This window comes from Mirounga angustirostris, unplaced genomic scaffold, assembly GCF_029215605.1.
Source record: "Mirounga angustirostris isolate CCGP_5_RB_7025 unplaced genomic scaffold, mMirAng1.0.hap1 SCAF_10, whole genome shotgun sequence".
Classification (NCBI taxonomy): Eukaryota; Metazoa; Chordata; class Mammalia; order Carnivora; family Phocidae; genus Mirounga; species Mirounga angustirostris.
This window is the reverse complement of record NW_026991718.1, coordinates 36,530,964-36,551,031: the sequence shown is the minus strand read 5'-3', so window position 1 is coordinate 36,551,031 and position 20,068 is coordinate 36,530,964. Positions and strand designations below refer to the sequence as shown.

The 20,068-nt window shown below is 52.4% G+C and overlaps 1 protein-coding gene across 3 annotated transcripts in view; it reads right to left on the bottom strand.

The window, feature by feature from the left end:
• Positions 1 to 20,068, bottom strand: part of FBLN7 (fibulin 7) — a 48,863-nt gene that overhangs the window by 20,714 nt on the left and 8,081 nt on the right. For 2 of the 3 annotated variants that reach the window (XM_045884551.3, XM_064572208.1), the window contains exons 2-3: positions 5,926 to 6,085; positions 807 to 977 (exon numbers count right to left, since the gene is read on the bottom strand). In XM_045884551.3, the coding sequence (XP_045740507.1) occupies positions 807 to 977; positions 5,926 to 6,085 (331 nt within the window). The remainder of the gene's footprint in view (positions 1 to 806; positions 978 to 5,925; positions 6,086 to 20,068) is intronic. The other variant, XM_064572209.1, reaches the window with a different exon arrangement.

Genomic DNA, 20,068 nt, shown 5'->3' with positions numbered 1-20,068 from the left:
AACCGACTGAACCACCCAGGCACCCCGAGATGATATATTTTCTAATGTTCTGTTATGTTTTCAAGTTCTTTATGCATTCAAGTCCTCTCCACACTGCTCCTGACAACATACTTACTTATGTAACACTTGCATTTCCCTTTCAACTCTTGGGCTAAAATCATGAACATTCTGCCCCAGCAGACGTCCTGTGAGCCCTGCTCTAAAAATGACTGGTATCCATGACTTTCTGACCATAGACTTTTGAAAAGCCTCTTCTGATAGAGAATGCCAAGTCTGATTTTCCTCTACATCAAGAAAGTACTGCTGTTGAGCCGAGCACAGAGAGAAGAGAAACCTTTTCATGTCCACTCCCCATCCCAGTGGTCTCTCCTGGATCCTGTCTACACCAAGTCCCAAAGCAGACACAAAAAACACCTGGGAACTTCCTTAACCCCACAGGTCATCAGCCGCCTTTCGAACTACAGCCCCAGAACATGGTAAGAGCCCACCACCAGTGTCCAGAGCAGAGGAGCACAGACTCTGGGGTCAGAGTGTCTGGGAGTGAATCAGCTTAGCCTGCTCCCCAGCTCGATGGTCTGGGGCAAGTTCCTCCATCTCTCCATGCCTTGATTTCCCCATATGCAAAAACAAGACTAAATTGGTGAGAGGGTTTGGCTGAGCTCATGCAGGCCAGCCCAGGCCTGGCCCGGAGGTGAGTCATCAGACATGCGGGCCACTATCCTGCAGCTGAGGAATGGTGGATGAATCAGGCAGAAAGTGTCCCACAGAATGACCCTTTCTATCCAGCAGAGAAGGAGGGTCTGTACCTCTACAGTGGGGCTGCTCCCCCGTCCAGGTGCCATTGGGAAGACACACCACGCTGGTGGGCCCAACCAGCCGGAACCCAGGGTTGCAGGTAAAATGGACTTCGTGATCCACTAAGTACTTGCTTCCAAACTTTCTGCCATCCGGGGGGGCATTCAGAGCAGGGCAGGACACTGTAAGGACAAAACGAAGGACTACGGTCATTTAACATCTCTCTCAGTTACAAGGCTTCTCATCTCTGAGTGCTCCTGTGATGAGTGCCTCCTCCAGGCTATGCATGGGGCTGGACATTTTTAATGCTATGACTCATGGAATCCTCAAAGCACTCCTGGGCATGGGTAATATGTGCCCACTAGTGAAAGCTGAGCTGGCGCCTCAGAGACACTGAGGGTTGGGTGCAGGGCCTGGCAGTGTGGGAGGGTCAGAGCTGGGGACCTCCCCTCCACCGGGTGCGGCAGGCCCACCTACTCCCGCCTCCCAGGAGGTCTAGCCCTGCTGGGTTTCTTAGGCCTTCTGAACAGGCCAGGGTCAGGCCCATCTCTAGGCCTTGGCTTTTGCTCTTTTCTTGGCCTGGAATGTTCTTTCGCCAGAACGTCCCCTCTCTGGCTCCTTCTCATTCTTCAGGTCTCAACTCGAATGCTACCACCTCCCAGAGTGTTGTCTGGCCACCTCACTTAGCTAAAACCTCCCCAGGCACTCTCTACCCCTTGAGCTCACTTTGCTTTCTTCTTAGCATGTGTAATTATTGGAGTTGGCTTCTTGACGTATTTGTTTCCATGTTTGTTGTCAGCGTTCTCCCTCCAAAGGCACTCAAGAGGGCAGGGACTTCACCTAACCTCTCATCCCTGATGTGGCCCCAGCACCAGCCCAGTGCCTGGCACACAGTGAGTGCCCAATAAATGATCTTGAACAAATGAACAAACGAAAAATTTTGTATTGAGTGGCTTACCATGAGCCAGGCACTAGATTAGGTGCTTGGGACAGTGAACAAAACAGACAAAACTCAGCTCTCAGGAAGCCCCCTTCTAACAGGAACGCTGCCCACCAATAACGAAGATCCATAAGCAGGTGGCAGAGTGTGCTAAGAAGTGGTAAGTGTCGTGCAGAAGATAAGGTAGGGAGTAGTGTTGGGGAGGCCAGGGGAGGAGGTCCATTTTGCATGTGGTCAGGGTAAGCCTCATGGGGGCAGAGTTGAAGAAATGAAGGCATAAGCATGCAGATATCTGGGAAGGGCAGAGGGAACAAGCTGGTGCAAAGGCCCTGTGGTGGGAGTGTGCCTGGCAGGTCTGAGGAATGTCAAGGGTAGCACAGTGGCTGTAGTAGAGTGGACTAGCTGGAAAGCAGTTGGGGATTAAGTCAGAGAGGCATCAGGGAGCCAGACAGGGTTTGAGCCGAGGCATGAAGCAGCCGACTTCCATGGTGACAGCACCAGCCAGCTGCAGCCTGAGCATGAAGTGTCAGGTGTGAGGCAGGAAGGAGAGGAGGCAGAAGCCAGAGATGAAGGTGGTGTGGACAAGGGCAGGAGCTGGGAGCGGAGATGGGCGGCTGAAAAGCTGGCTGTGCCATGAAGGCAGAGCAGAGCGGACTTCCCGATGTGCGCTGCTGGCCGCAGGGAGACAGAGAGCCTCCCCACTGCTCCTCTCCCTGCGGCTGGCTGCCTCCCACGGCCAGCACTTGTTGAATCAAAGTCCCAAAGGTGGGACAGGTTGGATTTGGATTTTGTTTAGTTGGAAATTCACAGCCACTTCTAAGATGCCTTTTTTTTTTTTTAAGATTTTATTTATTTATTTGAGAGAGAGAGCACAAGTGAGAGAGGAAGCACGAGCGGGCGGGGTGGGGAGAGGAGCAGAGGGAGAGGGAGAAGCAGACTCCCTGCAGAGCAGGGAGCCCGATGCGGGGCTCGATCCCGGGACCCTGGGATCATGACCTGAGCCGAAGGCAGACGCTTAACTGACCGAGCCACCCAGGCACCCCTACAATGCTTTAAAGTAAGTTGCAAGTGTCATTTGTGAAAATGCTCTTCCGGTTTTAGACAGATGGGAAAGAGGTGTTGCTTCGGCTGTGACAGTTACAGTGAGTGACAGAGTCACTCAGTGTCTGCTATGCTGGGAACATCTGTGCACATGGTGATCGGGAGGCGTCTGGGACCCTGACGGGCCGCCCCGTCCCAGAAGGCAGCAGGCAGGCCCTGCTCTGCCCACGAATCCCACCCACGTCCTGCAGAGCAGCCTCGGCAGGCGGGCCTGGGCGGCCGGGCACGAGCCGACCCCTCCGAGTACTCGCAGTGCCCTCTGGTTACCGGGGGACCATGGCTACGCCCCTTTCCCTTAGTAAAGCTTTGACGCGGCCCCCAGTGGTAATCACTTTGTGAGATGGAAGCGACTGTGAGCTCACATCCCCGTGCGTGGCTGCTCCCAGGCTGCCGGCTCAGTCCCTGCAAATAAACACCTTTATACCTCTTTTAAAATATCAACTACTTTAGGGCGCCTGGGTGGCTCAGTTGGTTAAGCGACTGCCTTCGGCTCAGGTCATGATCCTGGAGTCCCGGGCTCGAGTCCCGCATCGGGCACCTTGCTCAGCGAGGAGTCTGCTTCTCCCTCTGACCCTCCCCCCCTCATGCTCTCTCTCTCTCTCTCAAATAAATAAATAAAATCTTAAAAAAAAAAGAACATTTAAAAAAAAAAATATCAACTACTTTATTGTGCTGAAAGGGATTTTAGATGCCCTGGGGGGAAAGGAGTAGGGTCTCTTTGGGGATGAGAAATCTTTAAAATCTTCCAAAAAGAAATTCTACCTGCTGGAGCAACTCACAGGTGAATCATACCTGAGGAAATGCAACAGCATCGGGCACACAGTAGGAGCTCAGTAAATGTTAGTGGGTTTAATAAATGGGCAGAGATCAATGAAAAATCAATTTGCAGTCACTTCTCAGATGGGAGCCACAGGCCTCTGTCCAGTGGAAGGACGTGCCCCTTGGCTGGTTCACGATGAGCTTCCCCAGGGCCACGGGGAAGCTCCCCGCACCGTCTGGAGTGAGGTTACTGTGTAGGGCACGAGCTCAGCAGTGAAGCAATCCTAGAGATTCGGGAACACGAATGGAATCAGGCTGCCTGCAGAAGCCCTGACGCTGATCGGGTGTGATGTTCCCCAGAGAGAAAGGCTGGGAAAATAGGAGGGTGATTCTTAGAAGCCAGAAAGAGGAAGGCCAAGAATTCTCCAGGACTAGAAATGATTCTTCCTGACTCCCAGCAAATGCCCTTTAAAAAAAAAAAAGTAAATGATCATTTCCCTATAACCTGCAAGCTTCCTGGCTCCTCCAGGTACAGGCCCAGCAGCCCCAGCCCCGGCCCTGCGGTGGGGACCCTGACAGCTGCTTGCCTCCATGTCCAACACATGGGAGAGAAAGATGCACCGTGGCAATACCTAAAAAGAGAATTGGCCACTTTAAAAAGTCTTGTATGGTTCAAGGAAGAAAGACCCTGAATCTGGCACTAAGAGGATCAGCAATGTAACAGGAACTACCTGTCTGTCTATTCTAGCGGACAGAGGCCTCTAACACAGGCAGGGGAGTTTGTTTGTTTGTTTGGTTTTTTTACAGGCAGGGCAGTTTTATGAATGATCTCTTGCAAGTCCTTCTTCGAAGCTCCCAGGGACCATAGGAGCTGTGATCCTAGGAAAGCAGAAAGGCTCTGTGCCGTTGAGCCTCTAGCAGGAAAGAAAAATCAGATCTGGTACCTAGTACTGCTAACTCACTTCTCTTGGCCTCAGTTTCCTCATCTGTAGCACAAAGGAAGGATGCCCAGTCTGCCTCTCGGAATCTGGCTGCGGTGAGCCCCCCTGAAGGCTGGGGCCTCACGGTGCCTTGGAAAGTGTGAGGACTCTGGCGGGTAGGTCTAGCTCTGCACCTGGGCAGCCAAGAAAAACAGCAGCTGATGACCTGGTGCTGGTGAGACTCGGGATCTGCTACCACACTCTCTGAAGAGGTAGGAAATCCAACGCCTTCCCTGGAAACTTCATCTCACACAACAGAGGGCCCTTGATAAATGTGTCTTGAGTGAGTAAATGACATCAGATATTCCCTAGGTTCATGACTTCGAACAAACATGACAACTGCCCCCCTGCCCCCTGTCGCCCTGGAAGCCAGGTGGAAGAAATCCAGTCCCCCATCCAGTGGCCCCACAGCGAAAGCTGTATCTGCGACCACCAGGAAAATGGCCAGTGTCTGTCAGTCCTACCTGCCGGGAGGGCATCTGGGGGACCCCCTGGAACCTCACCAAACGGAATTGCCCTTAGCAGCAACCCCCACCCCAGCACCACCAATGGGGGACTCTCGTCAGAGGACTGACTGTCATGCCTGAGAAGCTGTTGCCAGTGTGTTGTGGGTTGCCGCAGGCTTGCCACACGGGTGCTGGACGGTGGTGGAGGGGAGGCTGTGTGTGTGTTCGGGGCGGGAGCTCTCTGTGCTTTCCTTTCAGTTTTGCTGTGAACTTAAAACTGCTAGAAAAAGATAGTCTATAAAATTTTAAAAAAGGGGGGGCCCTGGGTGGCTCAGGTAGTTAAGCGTCTGCCTTCGGCTGAGGTCATGATCCCAGGGTCCTGCAATCGGGTCCTGCGATCGAGTCCCGCATTGGGCTCTGTACTCAGTGGGGGGCCTGCTTCTCCCTCTGCCTGCCCCCCCCCAGCTTGTGCTCCCCTCTCTGACAAATAAATAAAATCTCAAAAAAAAATTGAAAAAAAAAAAAAAAGGAACCAGCTGGAGTCGCCTGGGTGGGGACAGGGAAGGGGAAAGCAGCTCAAGCTCTCGGAGCCGTGGCTTTCGACAATTCTGTAAGGATGATATGTGGACGAGAGCTATCGAGCCTAGAATGAACAGGTCTGAGAGCAAGTGGGTGACGTTCAGATGTGGGAGAGGAGAACCAGCGGCTGCTTTTTTAACGTCCTCACGGCGTGTTCCCACCAACCGGGGTTGCCGTATGGGCCCCCGACGGGAGGCAAGGCAGGGAAAGGCCTGGGATCTACCTTGGGACGGGGGAGGCGTGGGCACGGGGGGATGGGGAGAGAACCCACAGGGGAAGGGCCTGCGTGTCGTGTGGCCCTGGCAGTGCAGACGTGGGGACCCACCTGGGGGGGCATCTGGGCCCACTCTGTTCACGGAATTATGCAGCGCTGCCAGCCGGCTCTTCATGTTGCGGATGCCCTCGGCGAAGCGGGCCTCCTGGCCCTTCAGCACCTGCTGCAGCTGGCGGATGGCCGTGAGGAGCTGCTGTTTGTTGAGACAGTTCTGGGGGGAGAAAGGGTCACCACCGCCACCACTGTGGCTCCTTCAGTGCCACACGCTCGCTCTCAGCTTCCGGAAGCCCCCCGATGCCCCCGCGGCTCGCTACACCGCCTCACCAGCCGCCCCGACATCTGGCACTGAGTCAGGTCACCAGACGGAGGCCCCCCGAGCACACAGATCACAGCGCCAGTTCGCTTCCCAACAAAGACAAAGCTCCTGCTTTTCAGAGCCAAGAGCAGAATTGGTGATTCTCAGTGATCGGGTGGTTGAACGGTTCGTTCAGCCCAAAGTGCCTTAGAATCAGTCGTCTGTTCCTTCAGAAAACTCCTTCATCCTCCGCTCTGAATTCATGCTCTGCAACCTGGGCTTGGTGTTCTCGTTCTTTCTTTCTCTCTCGAACATTGTTAAAAACAGATGGATGATAAAACATACAAAACAGGCGAAACAGGAAAGCTCCATGCTTCCTGTACTTTTAAAAATGGACCAAGGCAAAGACCAAAGAAACTCGGTAGAGTTAAAGAAGCGTTCAGTGACAGTCAGCGCCCTGTTCCGACGGTCTCGAGAAAGCTTAAAAACCAGAACGAGGTGGCACCTGCTTATCATGATAAAGACTATCTCACTTAAAGCAACACCCAGCATCACACTTAGGGAGAAACATCTCAAGCTTTCCAGTCTCAATTACCTTTAAGAGCCAGGACGTGGAAAGGAGTAAAGAAGGGGGTGAACACAGTAGGCCCTTGGCCTTGGGGGGCACCACCTGGGGGCCGTGCGTTACCTCGGCATAGCCTTGCCTAACCTGACTCCCATCCCCTGCACAGAACAAAGGAGAACATCAAGAAGATAGTGAGGGTTATTATCTCCAGGGACAGGCTCAGGGATCATTTTTAATTTTATTTTTTATACCCAATTTTTTTCTACAACGAGTCCTGGTTTTTATCTTTTAAAAATTTTTCTGAAAGGCGACAGGGCGGCTGGGAGTCGCGTGGCCACCGCAGGCTGGGTGGCTTCCAGGCTCGCCAGTGGGGCCCAGCGGTGGTGGTGACAGAGCCATGGCCGTTCTCCCAGGGAGGCTGCCAGGCCGCGGCACCTTGGGGATTTCACCAGATGACTCACTGGCCTGACTCAATGGATGCTTTTGACACAGCTGAATCCCCAGTTGCCCCTGGAACTTGTTAATCCCTGGGAGCTCCTTGGCCTCCACCCTACCAGGGCCTGGCTGGGCCTAGCCCCAAATGCAACTGCTGGGAAGAGAAGTTTTGTTTGTTTTCCTTCTTTCTCCCCCATTGTGGTCCTTCCCACGCGGGTTCTGGGGCACCTGGACAGTGACCTCCTGCCATCAATCCCCTACCTGCCCAGCACTGCAAGGCCATCCTACCCAGACCTGATTTCCCACACCCACATCCCCTCCCTTAAAGAAAAAGAAGAGGCTGCTTATATACTTGATCTCAGCCAAAAGGCCGAGACGTGATGAGAAGCCGTTTTTATAGACGGTTTCGTGACTTGTGTGTAATTCACATTTGTGAAGTTCCTCACAGTTTACAAAGCTAAGTACGCTTCAAAACCTACTACTGGCTGGGAGCAACCCTGTGAAGGCCTGGGACTGTCTCTCTTTCATAGATGAAAATACATAGGGTGAAAGTCAAGCAACACTCCCTACCTCACGCAGCTTAGGAGGGAGAGAGCCAAAATGGGAACCCTGGTGACTTCCATCCCAGAGCCACCACCCCCAACCCCCAAACCCCTCGGCTGTATGTGCCCCAGTGGACTGTCTTAGGCCCTGTCTCATCTGTTCTTCACACATCCCTGTGTGGTGAATGGTCATATTGATTGATTGGCACTAGCAATTGATAAGTCTGTGACCCAAGCAGAATGTCCCACAGGAGCGGACTTCTGACTCCTGTGCAAGGTCAGGTGAGGGAGCATGGCAGTGGGGGCAGGAAGTGGGGAGGGAGTGGAGGAAACCTCCCTGGCCACATTGAGCCAGGCAAGTAGCTGCCACCCTTTTGTAGAAGGCGGCCAGGGCCCCAACAGCTGGGAGAGGGTTCTCCGGGCCACAGCTGCCCTGGGGGACACGGAAGGGCCACATTTTGAAGTGGGGGAGAGACCAGTGGCAAGGCCTCTGCCAAGAGCCTGGGGGTGGCACCATGGGGCTCTGGTAAGCAGAGAAAGAAGGTCAGACTATGTGGAGGAAAAGAGGCCTAGGTTCCACTCGGCCACTGGGCAGCCAAGTGTGTCCAGCTGGCTGCTGGGCCCAGGCACAGCTGTCCTCTGCTCCTAGTGACACTTTTCGGAGCCCTTCCCAGCACCCTTCAGTGGACAATGGGCACCAACCTCTCAAGGCTCACTACGGGTGAGATGTGCTCACCTGGCCAGTCACAACGGAAATACCTTCAAGACCGAGCACAGCAGGGTGGAGAGGGCGATGGTAGGGTTTCAGGCGGACTTACTGACGGAAAGTCTTGAAACCCTGGCCCATCCCTGCCTCCAATCTCACTGGGGTGAGGCTAACAGAACAATGTAAGTGTAAGAAAGAACTTTGTGAGCCCAGAAATAAACCCATGCACTTATGCTCAATTAATTTAGGACAAAGGAAGTAAGAACACACAATGGGGGAAAGAACAGTCTCTTCAATAAATGGTGTTGGGAGCACGGGACAGCCACACGCAAAAGGATGAAACTAGACCTCTATCTTACACCATACACAAAAACTAACTCAAACTGGATTAAAGACTTGAACGTAAGACTCGAAACCATAAAACTCCTAGAGGACAACATCAGGGATAAGCTTCTTGACATCATTCTTGGCAATGATTTTTTGGATCTGACACCAAAAGCAAAGGCAACAAAAGCAAAAATAAACAAGCAGGATTACATCAAATTAAAAAAGCATCAGCATAGCAAAGAAAACCATCAACAAGATGAAAAAGCAACCTACAGAATGGGAGAAAATATTTGCAAATCATATATCTCATAATGGGTTAATATCCAAAATACGTAAAGAACACATTTAATTTGATAGCAAAAAAAAAAAAAATCTAATTAAAAAATGGGCAGAGGAACTGAATAGACATTTTTCCAAAGAAGACATCTAGACAGTCCACAGGTATGTGAAAAGATGCACAGCATCACTTATCATCAGGGAAATGCAAATCAAAACCACAATGAGATCACCTCATACTTGTTGGAATGGCTATTATCAAAAGGACAAGAAATAACAAGTGTTGGCGAGGATGTGGGGAAAAGGAACCCTTGTGCACTGTTGGGGGGAATGCAAACTGGTGCAGCCACTGTGGAAAACAGTGTGGAGGTTCCTCAAAAAATTAAAAATGGAACTACCATATCATCCAGCAATTCTACTTCTGGGGATATATTCAAAGGATACAGAATCACTCTCTCGGAAAGACATCTGCACCCCCATGTTTGTTGTAGCATTGTTCACACTAGCCAAGATGTGGAAGCAATCTCAGTGCCCACCAATGGATGAAAGGATAAAAAAAAGGTGGTATATATAAACGATGGAATATTACACAGCCATAGAAAAAGAAGAAAATCTTGCTATTTGAGACACGGTTAGAGCTTGAGGGCATTATGCTAAGTGAAATAAATCAGACAAAGACAAATACTGTACGATCTCACTTATATGTGAAATCTAAAATACCAAACACACAGATAACAGCAAACAGATTGGCGGCTGCCTGAGTCAAGGGGTGGGGGGGTGGTGGAGGAAAGGCATGAAGGGGGTCAAAAGGTACCAACCTCCGGTTATAAGATAAATAAGTTCTGGGGATGTGCTGTACAGCATATGACTATAGTTAACTGCACTGTATTGTATATTTTAAAGTTGCTGAGAGAGTAGATCTTAAAAGTTCTCATTACAAGAGAAAAACAACTTGTAACTATGTAAGGTGATGCTAACTAAACATACCGTGGTGATTATTTCACAACATAGACACATATATCAATATATGTCAATATATCATATATTGATATAGATGTCAATTATATCTCAATAAAACTGGAAAAAAATAAATGAAATAAAATTCCCAAGATTAAAAAAAAAAAAAGAAAGAAAGATCCTTGTGCTCTTGACAAGCCAGGATGCTGGAGTCAGGGCCAGGGAGGGTGCCAGGGAACGGAGAAAATTCTAGCCTTTTGATATGAGGTTTGATGGGTCTGTTTGGCAGTTGCTACTAATATGGGATTCTTTGCTCCCAAAGGGCTAGAAATGGATCCCTCGAGAGCCATGCTCAGAATCCGTCGCCTGTTGTGGGACTTCGGCACAGGCAATAACTGGGTTCATCTGCAGAGCTGGGTGCTGAGGCGGGCATCCTTACAGACCAAGTCAAGTCAAGTGCTCCAGACGTCTGCATCATGGGAACAAAACAGGTCATTGGAGGGGACTGAGGAGCTACATGCTTCCCCTTTCCAAACTGAGAAAGCGTTCTCCTTTTGCTTGATCGTAAAAATAAAGCACACTCCCTGCCAAACAATTCAAAATCCTCAAAACACATCAAAACAAAGAACGAGTCCCATGATCAGAGACAAGCACTGTTAACTTTTTGTTTGTCTTTAACTGTTGGATCAGACACACATGCACACGCATACAAGCATCATCTTGCATACCCCGGACCACAGAATGCCCGTCCTTGATCAGCTCTTTTTTCTCCACACCGGGGCTTGGCATCATTTCCATGTCAACAAGCACAGCAACTCCTAGGACCCTGGGCCTCGATTTCACTTCTGACCCCTGTGTTCTTTTCAGTCTGGGGAAGGGGCTCCATTTGTCAGCTCCTCTCCCCTCCCACACCCCTACCCCCTCTTGCTCTGGGCCACGAGGAGCAGTGGCAGGGGAAACAAGTCATTTCCCCTTTGTCCATGTAGCCCTTGGCAGCCGGTCCGAGGGGGCTGCGAGGGCCTCCGGGGCTGGGGGCCAGGAAGCAGGCCCGACCCTCCGTGTCACCCTTGGGGCACCCCTGCCCATCTCAAGGTCTCAGCCCCAACTGTAAAAAGCCACCACAGGCTCCATGTGCCCTTTCACAGCCAACCTCCCATTCCGGTGGGAAGGCTCCCCGAAGCCATGGCTGGGCGAAGGTCAAATCCAGGCGGGGCTGGCGAGGGGGGAGGGCTCCACGCTGGGACGGAAGGGCATACCCCAGAGGCTGAGGAAGTCACCGCATCAGGGCCCCTACCTTCACAGCCCTTTTCCAGGGCTCCTCGAGGGGGCCCTCAATTTTAATATTTTTCTTGACGAGATCCCCTCAACTGGTGTTAAGTTTCCATCCCTTCAAAATCTGGCTCCACGCCTGGCTTATGCCACTGACAATAAATAACAAAAAATAGTTTCCATTTCTTTGAGTTAATAACCTTCTTTGAAATGGAACCAAGAAGAGACATGCAGTGAAACTCTTCCATCTCTGAGGAGAAAAGACCAGGATTTACAGTGTCTTTGATCAAACCCTTCAAAGGGGCGGGCACTTCATGTCACTCAAGGCCCATGGCAGTGTTCGCAGAGAAGACATGAGCCAGTGAAAGAAGTAGCAACAGAAGTCACCCTGCCTAGCTGTTCCCAAGCTGGGGTGGAGGTGGCATAGATGGTTCTGGAACACACAGGCCAGTGCCGAGAGCTGGGAGGGTGGAGGCGCAGGCCCAAAGGCTCTTGGAAGTAAGGCAGCCATAGGACAGAGAAATCTTGCCCACCTTCCCCCCAACCCATTCTCTCATAATATTTACTCCGGAGGATCTAATGGACACTCCTCAGAGCTCAGGACACTCCCCTTTCTCTGAGACTAACCAGTGCTCTGGTAGAGGTGGGCCTCCGGGGCCATTTTATATCTCAGGACCCTACCTGCCGGGCCAGGGGTGGACACAGACAAAGACGTTATGCGCCCGCCCTCTGCCCCAGCTCACCCGGTCACCATGCCAGAACCCAGTAGGTCTCGCCCCTGCCACTAAGCCCCGGCCTTCTGGCCACTTGGGTTCAATTTATAAATAAAATTCAAGACCCAGAGTTGGCTCTCAAGGCACCTAAGGGCATGGGTGAAACTCCAGGGGTGTGCATGGTTGAGAGGGGGGGTCCTTGAGGCTTTTGTTCTCACGTGACCTGGCTTGATGGTCTTCCTTACAGTGGCAGTCTTGATACAGTGACAGTTCCCGAGAGCCCCCTGAGGGACAGTAGCACCCTGAGAGCCCTCCAGGCGGCCACAGATGACCCCTCAGGCCTCAGAGGGGCCGTCTCTTGAGCTGGTTTCGTCTAAGCAACAGCTATGTGTCCTGTCAGCATTTTGTTAGTGGGAACACAGATGTTTTGATGCCTTTAGGTCTAGGAAAGGACGGAGCACCCTCGCCAAAGGTGTGCCTGCTGGCCAAGGCTTGAAGTCCTCCACGTCGGAGTCATGTCGGATTCGTGCACGTTTTTTCTCCAGAAGTTATTTTGATTTTAAACCACATCGGAAGAGGGTTATAACTCCTTCGACTTCTCTTGTCCCGGTGACCTCTACCCAGCACCCAAGAAGAGGAGAGAAAGTGGATGCTTCTGGGGAAAGTGAGAGAATTTTGCCTGGGGACTTGCCCGAGGCCCTTGTATTCGTCAGGGTTCTCTAGAGAGACAGAACCAACGGAATGCACGTTGTATATGTGCACATCCTATTGAGAGAGACAGAGGGTGAGAGGCAGATTTATTTTAAGGAACTGGCTCATGCAATTATGGGGGCTGAGAAGTCAAAATCTGCAAAGCATGTGGCAGGCTGAAGACCCAGGGAAGAGCTGATGTAGCTTGGATCCAAAGGCAGTTTGGAGGCACAACTCCTTCCATCCTGGGGGATCCCGATCTTCTGGCTGGGGCCCATCCACATTATGAAAGGCAATCTGCTTCACTCAAAGTCTGTTGGTTTGATGCTAATCACATCTAAAAAAATACCTTCACAGCAACATCTAGATTCTAGGTGTTTGGCCAAATATTTGGGAGCCATGGCCTAGCCAAATGGACAAATAAAATTAGCCACCACAGTCCACCAGCTGGAACCTCCTTTTGGGGCTCTGGACCCCTGGGGTGTTCGGGGCATTTTGCGTCGTTATGCTGGTTGTCCCTCATTCTGTATTTACGCCCTAACCCCCCTTCTTGTGGATCTTTTACAATGACCACAGGAGCGATCACAACAGAGGGAGCCCAGAGCCAGCACTTTCATCACACCTCATACAAGTAACTCCTTAGGTGCTCATGACAACGTCAGGATGTGGGCACACTGTTACGCCCACTTTGTAGGTGCCACGTCCAGGGTTCAAACCCCAGCATGCTATCTCCAGACCCTGATGTGATGGGATGGCTGGGTCTGTTTTAGAGAGGGGTCCCCGGAGAGCCACCTCTGTCCATCCCTGACTCCTCTCGGTTTACAGCACCCCCTGCTGGCCCTGATGGCCACCTTCTGGACACCCTCCCAGCCCACTTCTTCCCTGGCCGCTTGGCACGCGTGAGAGCAGAAAACAAGCTATAGATAATTTGGAATCTGCATCACTGAGCATAGGATCTGAGTTCAGACTAGATGAACCACCAAACTAACAGATGAATAAGGAGTGAAGGAATGAAACAAGTGTGAGGCCAGGACAGTCATGTCCATCTCGCTACCCCGAACCACCTTATTCGTTCACAGGCATGGGTGAACCTTTTGTCTAGTCGCCACCTTTACCTGCAGAGCTGGTTGTGCCTTAGGAGCATCCGCATTATCTTTAGCAAACATATCGCCCAGCCCAGCAGGGAGCTCAGTTCTCACACACACACACACACACACACACACCCCTGTGTTGCACAACCAGCTTCGGTCTCCTGCTGGAGCCCACCTAGTACGCAGGCCCTCCCCTCCCCTCTCTCCACAACTTGAGGACCTCAGAGCCTCAGAAATGGGGCATGTTATGCCAAATTTAACACAGTGCACCTTTTCATTCATTCACGTATTCACGATTCCACAGGTGTTTACCTCATCCCCTACTTCATGTCCGGCACTGCCGTAGAAGGCAGAACCCTCTTTTTCTCGGTTAGTCCTCCTTGCAGCCCGATTAGGCGGGACCATTATCTCCATCTTACAGCTAGAGAAACTGAGGTTAAGGGACACCCAGTTGGTGGATAGTGCGGCTACCTCGTGCGCCACACTGCATCTAGCCCGTCCGTTTGGAAGGCACGTTCCGTCTCTTTCTTCAGCCTCCAGGAACCAGGATGAGGGGCTCAGAGAAGGCCGCCGCGTCTGCTGGTGGCCCCTCTCAACCCCTGCAGGCTGTCCCCCGACACACACATAGACCCTTCCGGGAACGTTCACACTGGGTTGTTGGCTGCTTCGGTGTGTGGCACACATGTGTATGCATGTTCACACATGACCCAAGATTTATGAGAATTGACATCTGGGTTTTACTGGAAAACTGCGTCTCCTGTGCTTGACTTGGAAGAAGGGGAGGAGAGAGGGCGGAGTGGACGGAGGGCCTGATTCCCGCAGGCAGCCTGGGCAAAAGCTAACGGGACAGATGAAATGGCTCCTTTGAGCTTGGGCATGGTGGGAGGTTCGGAGTCTTGGGAGTCGTTATTCTTAGAGCAATAACTAGCCTGGATGGTTGTGAAGGCCAAATAAAAGATGTGCTATGCTTCCGGATCTTCCTACACTCTCCAGCGAACAGTCTCAAGTGTTTCTGGGTGGGTGGGCACTGGCGAGACTGAAATGACCCTGTCCTGGCCCACAGCATGTGTCCCACCTGCTCTCCCCGTGTCCTCACCCTCCCCGCTTTGATCCATGCTTCCCAAGGTCAGAGGTCAGAGGCCAGACTGCATCACTTCCTTGCTTAAACCCCCCAGTGGCTTCCCACCTGTGGGAATAAGGCCAACTCCTGACTGTGGAGCTGACAGAGTGTATTCCTTCCCCGTTGCTGCTGTAACAAATCAACATAAACTTGGCAGCTTAAAACAACATGAGTTTATTATCTTACAGTTCTGTAGGTCAGAAATCCGACACGGGTTTCACTGGGCTACAGTCAAGGTCAGATTCACAGGTTTCAAGGATGAGAATATAGACATCTTTGAGGGCTATTACTCTGCCTACAGAGCTGATCCCGCCCAGCCCCTGCCAACTGTGCCCAGATGGAGCGCCCTCCTCTGTCCACTGAACTCCGGGATTTGGACCTCCTCGGTGTCTCTCCACATGCCTCGGCAAGCTCGTTTCCACCTCAGGGCCTTTGCACTGCTCTACTCAGAAAATCTGCCGCTGGTCCTCAGAAGTCACGTCCTGTCCTTCCACTTTCACCGAGAAGTCCCCTTCTCAGAGAGTACCTGCCTGCTCAGGGCACAGTAGCCTCCTGGCCTTCCTTCAGAACAGCGCCCCATTTCAGTTGTATGCCTTTCGCTACTTTTCACGATTATCTTGTTTTTCTCTCCCTGCTTGGTAAGCTATGTGACAGCAGGGCCTATGTTCGCCTCAGCTTCCCCTCCCCTACCACGTACTGAGCACTTACTGTGAACACGTTCTCTGAATGTCGTTCACTTTCTCATTACTACAATCCTGCGAGATGTGTCTCTTATCCTCACTGTTCATGGGAGGAAATGGATTCATCAAAGGCAGGAACTTGCCCCAGGGCACTCAACCAGGAAGAGTGGGAGCCAAGACCCCGACCAGGTACTATGAGTCTTTTCCACTTGCTATACTGCCCCGGGCCCTGCTGCCTCCCAGGGCCCAGAATAGCACCTGGCCCGGCAGCAGGATGGGCTCTCAGGACGTAGTTGTTGAATGAGCACATTATCTTATGTGTTAGCTTCCTTCTGGGAGGGTAAAATCTTGAATCATGCAATCAGACGAAAGGCCTAAATCACAGGAGCCCCTGAGGTGATACCAACATGTTCAGCTGATTCTGACTTGTTTGTAAGTTTTCTCACTACAGTGTAAATGACTGCTGCTTCTCTGGAAGCAGCTTTTCTGTTTCTTTTTTTGCCTCTGGTACTACAGATGCCCCTCCCTGCCCAGAACTCTGTGGTGCTTTCCCTTTCTTCAGAGAAGCCGGGAAGCAGCGATGCCCTCGGTCCTCTGGGCAGTGCGCCCAGTTACAGCTGATGCTCTCTGACCCCAGCCCCTCCTGCAGAGATGGGGGACACAGCCCGGGTGTGCAGAGGGAAGGGCTCCTTGGGCTTGCAGGGTACCTCCCCTTCTGTTGAGGGTCTAGAGGTACTTTAATCTCCGGCATAAAGAGAAATGTCTGAATCACTGGCTGATCCAGAGGGCAGTAGTGGGGCCAACGTGCAGCTTGGGGACTTTGGGGTGCCTGGAGCTGCCGCTAACCTCTCCCCAGCTCGCCCCAGTTTTTGATGTGCACAGTTGTCAGGTCTCAGTCTTACTTGGAAACCCAACCCCAGGATGAGTGCCTTGCTTCCCATTTAGCTGCCTCCCTAGGGAGATTCGGGTGCCCAGACTGCCGGGGGGGCGGGGCACACGTTTTCCCACACAGGGAAAATAAGTGACTACTTCCTTGAGGTATGAATTTTCCTTACTGGAATGGGTAGATGTGGATCCTGTCAAAGTATAGGGACTTATTTTTTCTTTCGTGAAAATGTAATGGCCTAATTTTAGGTCCCTGGCACTTACTGAAAAGCATGGAAGACTCTGGGGGAGGGTTTGAAAGGATGTAGAAAGTTCTACCTACCTAGGGAGTCTGCCCCAATGTCCCCAGGGCCTTTAGGGCTGCCAGAGCCTTGAGAAGGTTGGCAGCAGTCCAGCAGCCCCACCCCTGTCCCTCTGGATCAAGGGAGTGACCGGCACAGTCAGGCTTCTGTCAACAGTCAGGAGACATTGGGAGCACAGGCAGCTAGCTGGGAGGCAGGGCTGGGTGGCCCTGGAGGGCGGGCCGGTGCCCAGATGGCGAGTGTCGTGTCAAACAGGATTGCTCTGCTGTGAGCAGGCCTGGCGGGTAGTGGTTCTCAGCTGAAAGGCTCCAGGCAACCCAAGAAAGCACTGTGCTGCCGGGTCACACGGTCCTTCCCTGGCAGGCCACATCCCAGTCCCCGCTGTCCACCCTGTCAATACCCACCGCCCAAGGCGGGGGCCAGAAACTACCCTCGGGGAGCAAAGGGGCCTCCATTCTTCTCTGTAATCAGGGCTATCCTGGATGGGACTGGAGGCCCCTTCCTGAAGGTGCCAGGGAGAGGAGGAGACTGCTGGAGAAGGCCCAAGGTGCCCGGAAGGCCCCTCTGTCCCCTGTCCTCACCCTGACTGCACGCATTTGCCTGGATGCACATGCCTGTGCGGAGTGCATCTCTGGGTCACTATGAGGGAAAGTTGGCAGAAAGAGCCACAGCCTACCCCCCACCCCCGCTCCAGCCGTCCCCATCATCTGCGCAAGGAGACTGTGCCGCTTTCCCCATAAAGATGGAAGTCTGGGCGCCTGGGTGGCTCAGTCGGTTAAATGTCTGCTTTTGGAGTGGGTCATGATCCCAGGGTCTTGGGAGTGAGCCCCTTGTCAGGCTCCCTGCTCATCAGGGAGCCTGCTTCTCCCTCTGTCCCTCCCCCCTTCTTGTGCTCTCTCTCACTCTCGCTCATGCTCTCTCTCTCATAAATAAATAAAAAAATCTTAAAAAAAAAAAACACGGAAATCTGTTTTCCCACCTCCTGGATCTACACTGGCCTTGTGACTTGCTTGTGACTTGCTTTGGCCAACAGAATACAGTGGAAGCGACAGACCGCTCCAAGGCTGGATCGAGATTAACCATGTTGTCTAGTTTCTGTATCTGATGTTTTGACATCTGGGGCCTTGCTGACTTGGCACAGACTGCCCCTCTCAGGGCTAGCAAATTCCTAGAGGTAGCAAACAACTCAACACCCTGCACCCACCCCCCAGCACAGCTTTGATATGCAAGCCAAGCAATCCAGAACCATTCCCCCTGCTTTATCTGGCTCTTGCATGTGTGAGGCACTAAACCGCCCCCCCCCAGCTTCCCCCTCCCTCTCCCTCTCCACCCCTGCAATAGCCCCAGGGTCAGGCATCAGGCCAGCAGAGGCAGCCCTACACCACAGCCCTCTGAAATTAGTCAAACTAGCCAATCCCAACTTGGTTAGCCCCCTTACCCTGTCTCACCCATTACTTCCCTCAGAAACCCCAATAAAGGCTTTCCAGAAGTTCCCTTCCCTGTCTCTCTGCCTGCTGTTCTCTCCTGAGGCCTCACGAGGTCTGGCGTGCCCCATCCTCTTGGCAACTGTTAGTAACAAACTATCTTTTCAGTGGCAGTTGTCTCCTGATCCGCTGGCATCACCATACCTGGATAAGCCCCAAATGTCAGGTTCAGTTTATTTTTTGAAACAGAGAGAGAGAGAGACAGCGAGAGAGGGAACACAAGCAGTGGGAGTGGGAGAGGCAGAAGCAGGCCTCCTGCTGAGCAGGGAGCCTGATGTGGGGCTCGATCCCAGGACCCCGGGATCACGACCTGAGCCGAAGACAGATGCTTAACCGACTGAGCCACCCAGGTGCCCCAGCCCAGGTTCATTTTAGAACAGGGTCTCAAGAAGTCTCATGCATTGTGCTCAGCTTCAGCCCTCCACCACCACACCATGTGAAAAGGTCAGGCTAGCCTGCTGGAGGAAGAGAGGCTGTGGGGGAAGAGCCGAGATGCACCAGATGAGCCACCCTAGACCAGCCAGCCCCAGCTAACCTGGCAGCTTCCCACAGATGAAGGAGGGTCCCAGCCCAGAGGGGCCGAGTCTGGAGCAGATCAGCGGAACAGCCCAGCTGAGTCCAGCTCCAATTGCCCCGCTGGTCTGCCAAATCCAGATCCAGGGCAGCTCTTGCAAAACCAAAAGCAGAGTCCCTGTCTGTTTTGATGCTGGCACCTGGGCCACTGGAGGCACCAAATACTCGTTTTGTGAAATACAGGTCCGTTCCCCGCCCATCTCCACTCCCGCTATCTGAAAGTAGAGAGTTCCCAGGAAATCTTTTTGTAAACCACAGTGGTGTAAAGCAAAGAGGCAATTACCATTAATTTATATGGAAATTTATTTGAGGTTTCCCAGACAAAGCACAGATGCTCCCAGACCCAATTTAAAGCTCTGGCGGCCGGGGGCCCGAGATGCTGCGTGCAGTTCCCGGGGGAGGCGCTGGGTGGCGCCACTCTCGCTGCTCGCGGTGCTGCAGCGGCTGTACCCGCTCGCTGCAGAACTAACGCTGATCGCTGCTTTCGCTTTTCGCCTTTTTTTCATAAAAGCGAAAATCCTCTTGGGATTTCCTTCGGAGAGTGAAAACAGGTACTAATGTAGGTCTTTCCTAAAAGCGAAGTGGCGCCATGCAAACTCAAAAAGTGGGGAATACCTGTACCCCTATTTTAGATCTGGATGCTTCACGTGTGCCTGTCGCTTCAGCCCATCCCCACGCCTTCGTGCAGGCGCCCCCCGATCCGTCATGGTGTCCTTTTACTCTGAGCTCTGAAGTGACCAACGAGCCATCTCAGCCTAGACTCGGGGCAGGCCCAGGCGGAGGACCCGAGGCAGCAGGGCGGCTGACCTGGATAAGCTGACCCGGCTCTGCTGCGGACCGACAGGCTCGCTCGGGTTTTCCTCCTTTCAGCCCTCATCTCATTCATCGCAGCCCAAGGACTCCGCCTCGAACCCTCTCCCCCCCCGCCCTCCCCCGACTCAGTCAGTAGGGGAGAGTGGACCGGGCAGCCGTCCTCCCCTCACTTCTACCTGTGGCCTTGCTCCCCACAGGACGATTCCGCGGCCACTTTCCCGGGTGTTTAAGCTCGCCCCCCCCCCCCCGCCCCCTCGACAGCCTGGGGATAATGGTGTTACTGCTGACTGCTTTAAAGTGTCCGTGTAGAAAAAGGGCAATCTCTAAGTAGGAAAGTGATTTGGGAATGCCTAAGTATAGCAAATTAAAATATCATTTTCCTGGGGATGCGTTAAAAAAAACAATGGAGTAAGCCAAGAAAGAGGAAGGTGTATGATTTATAAAACATAGACTCCAGCTCAGAAGAGCAGG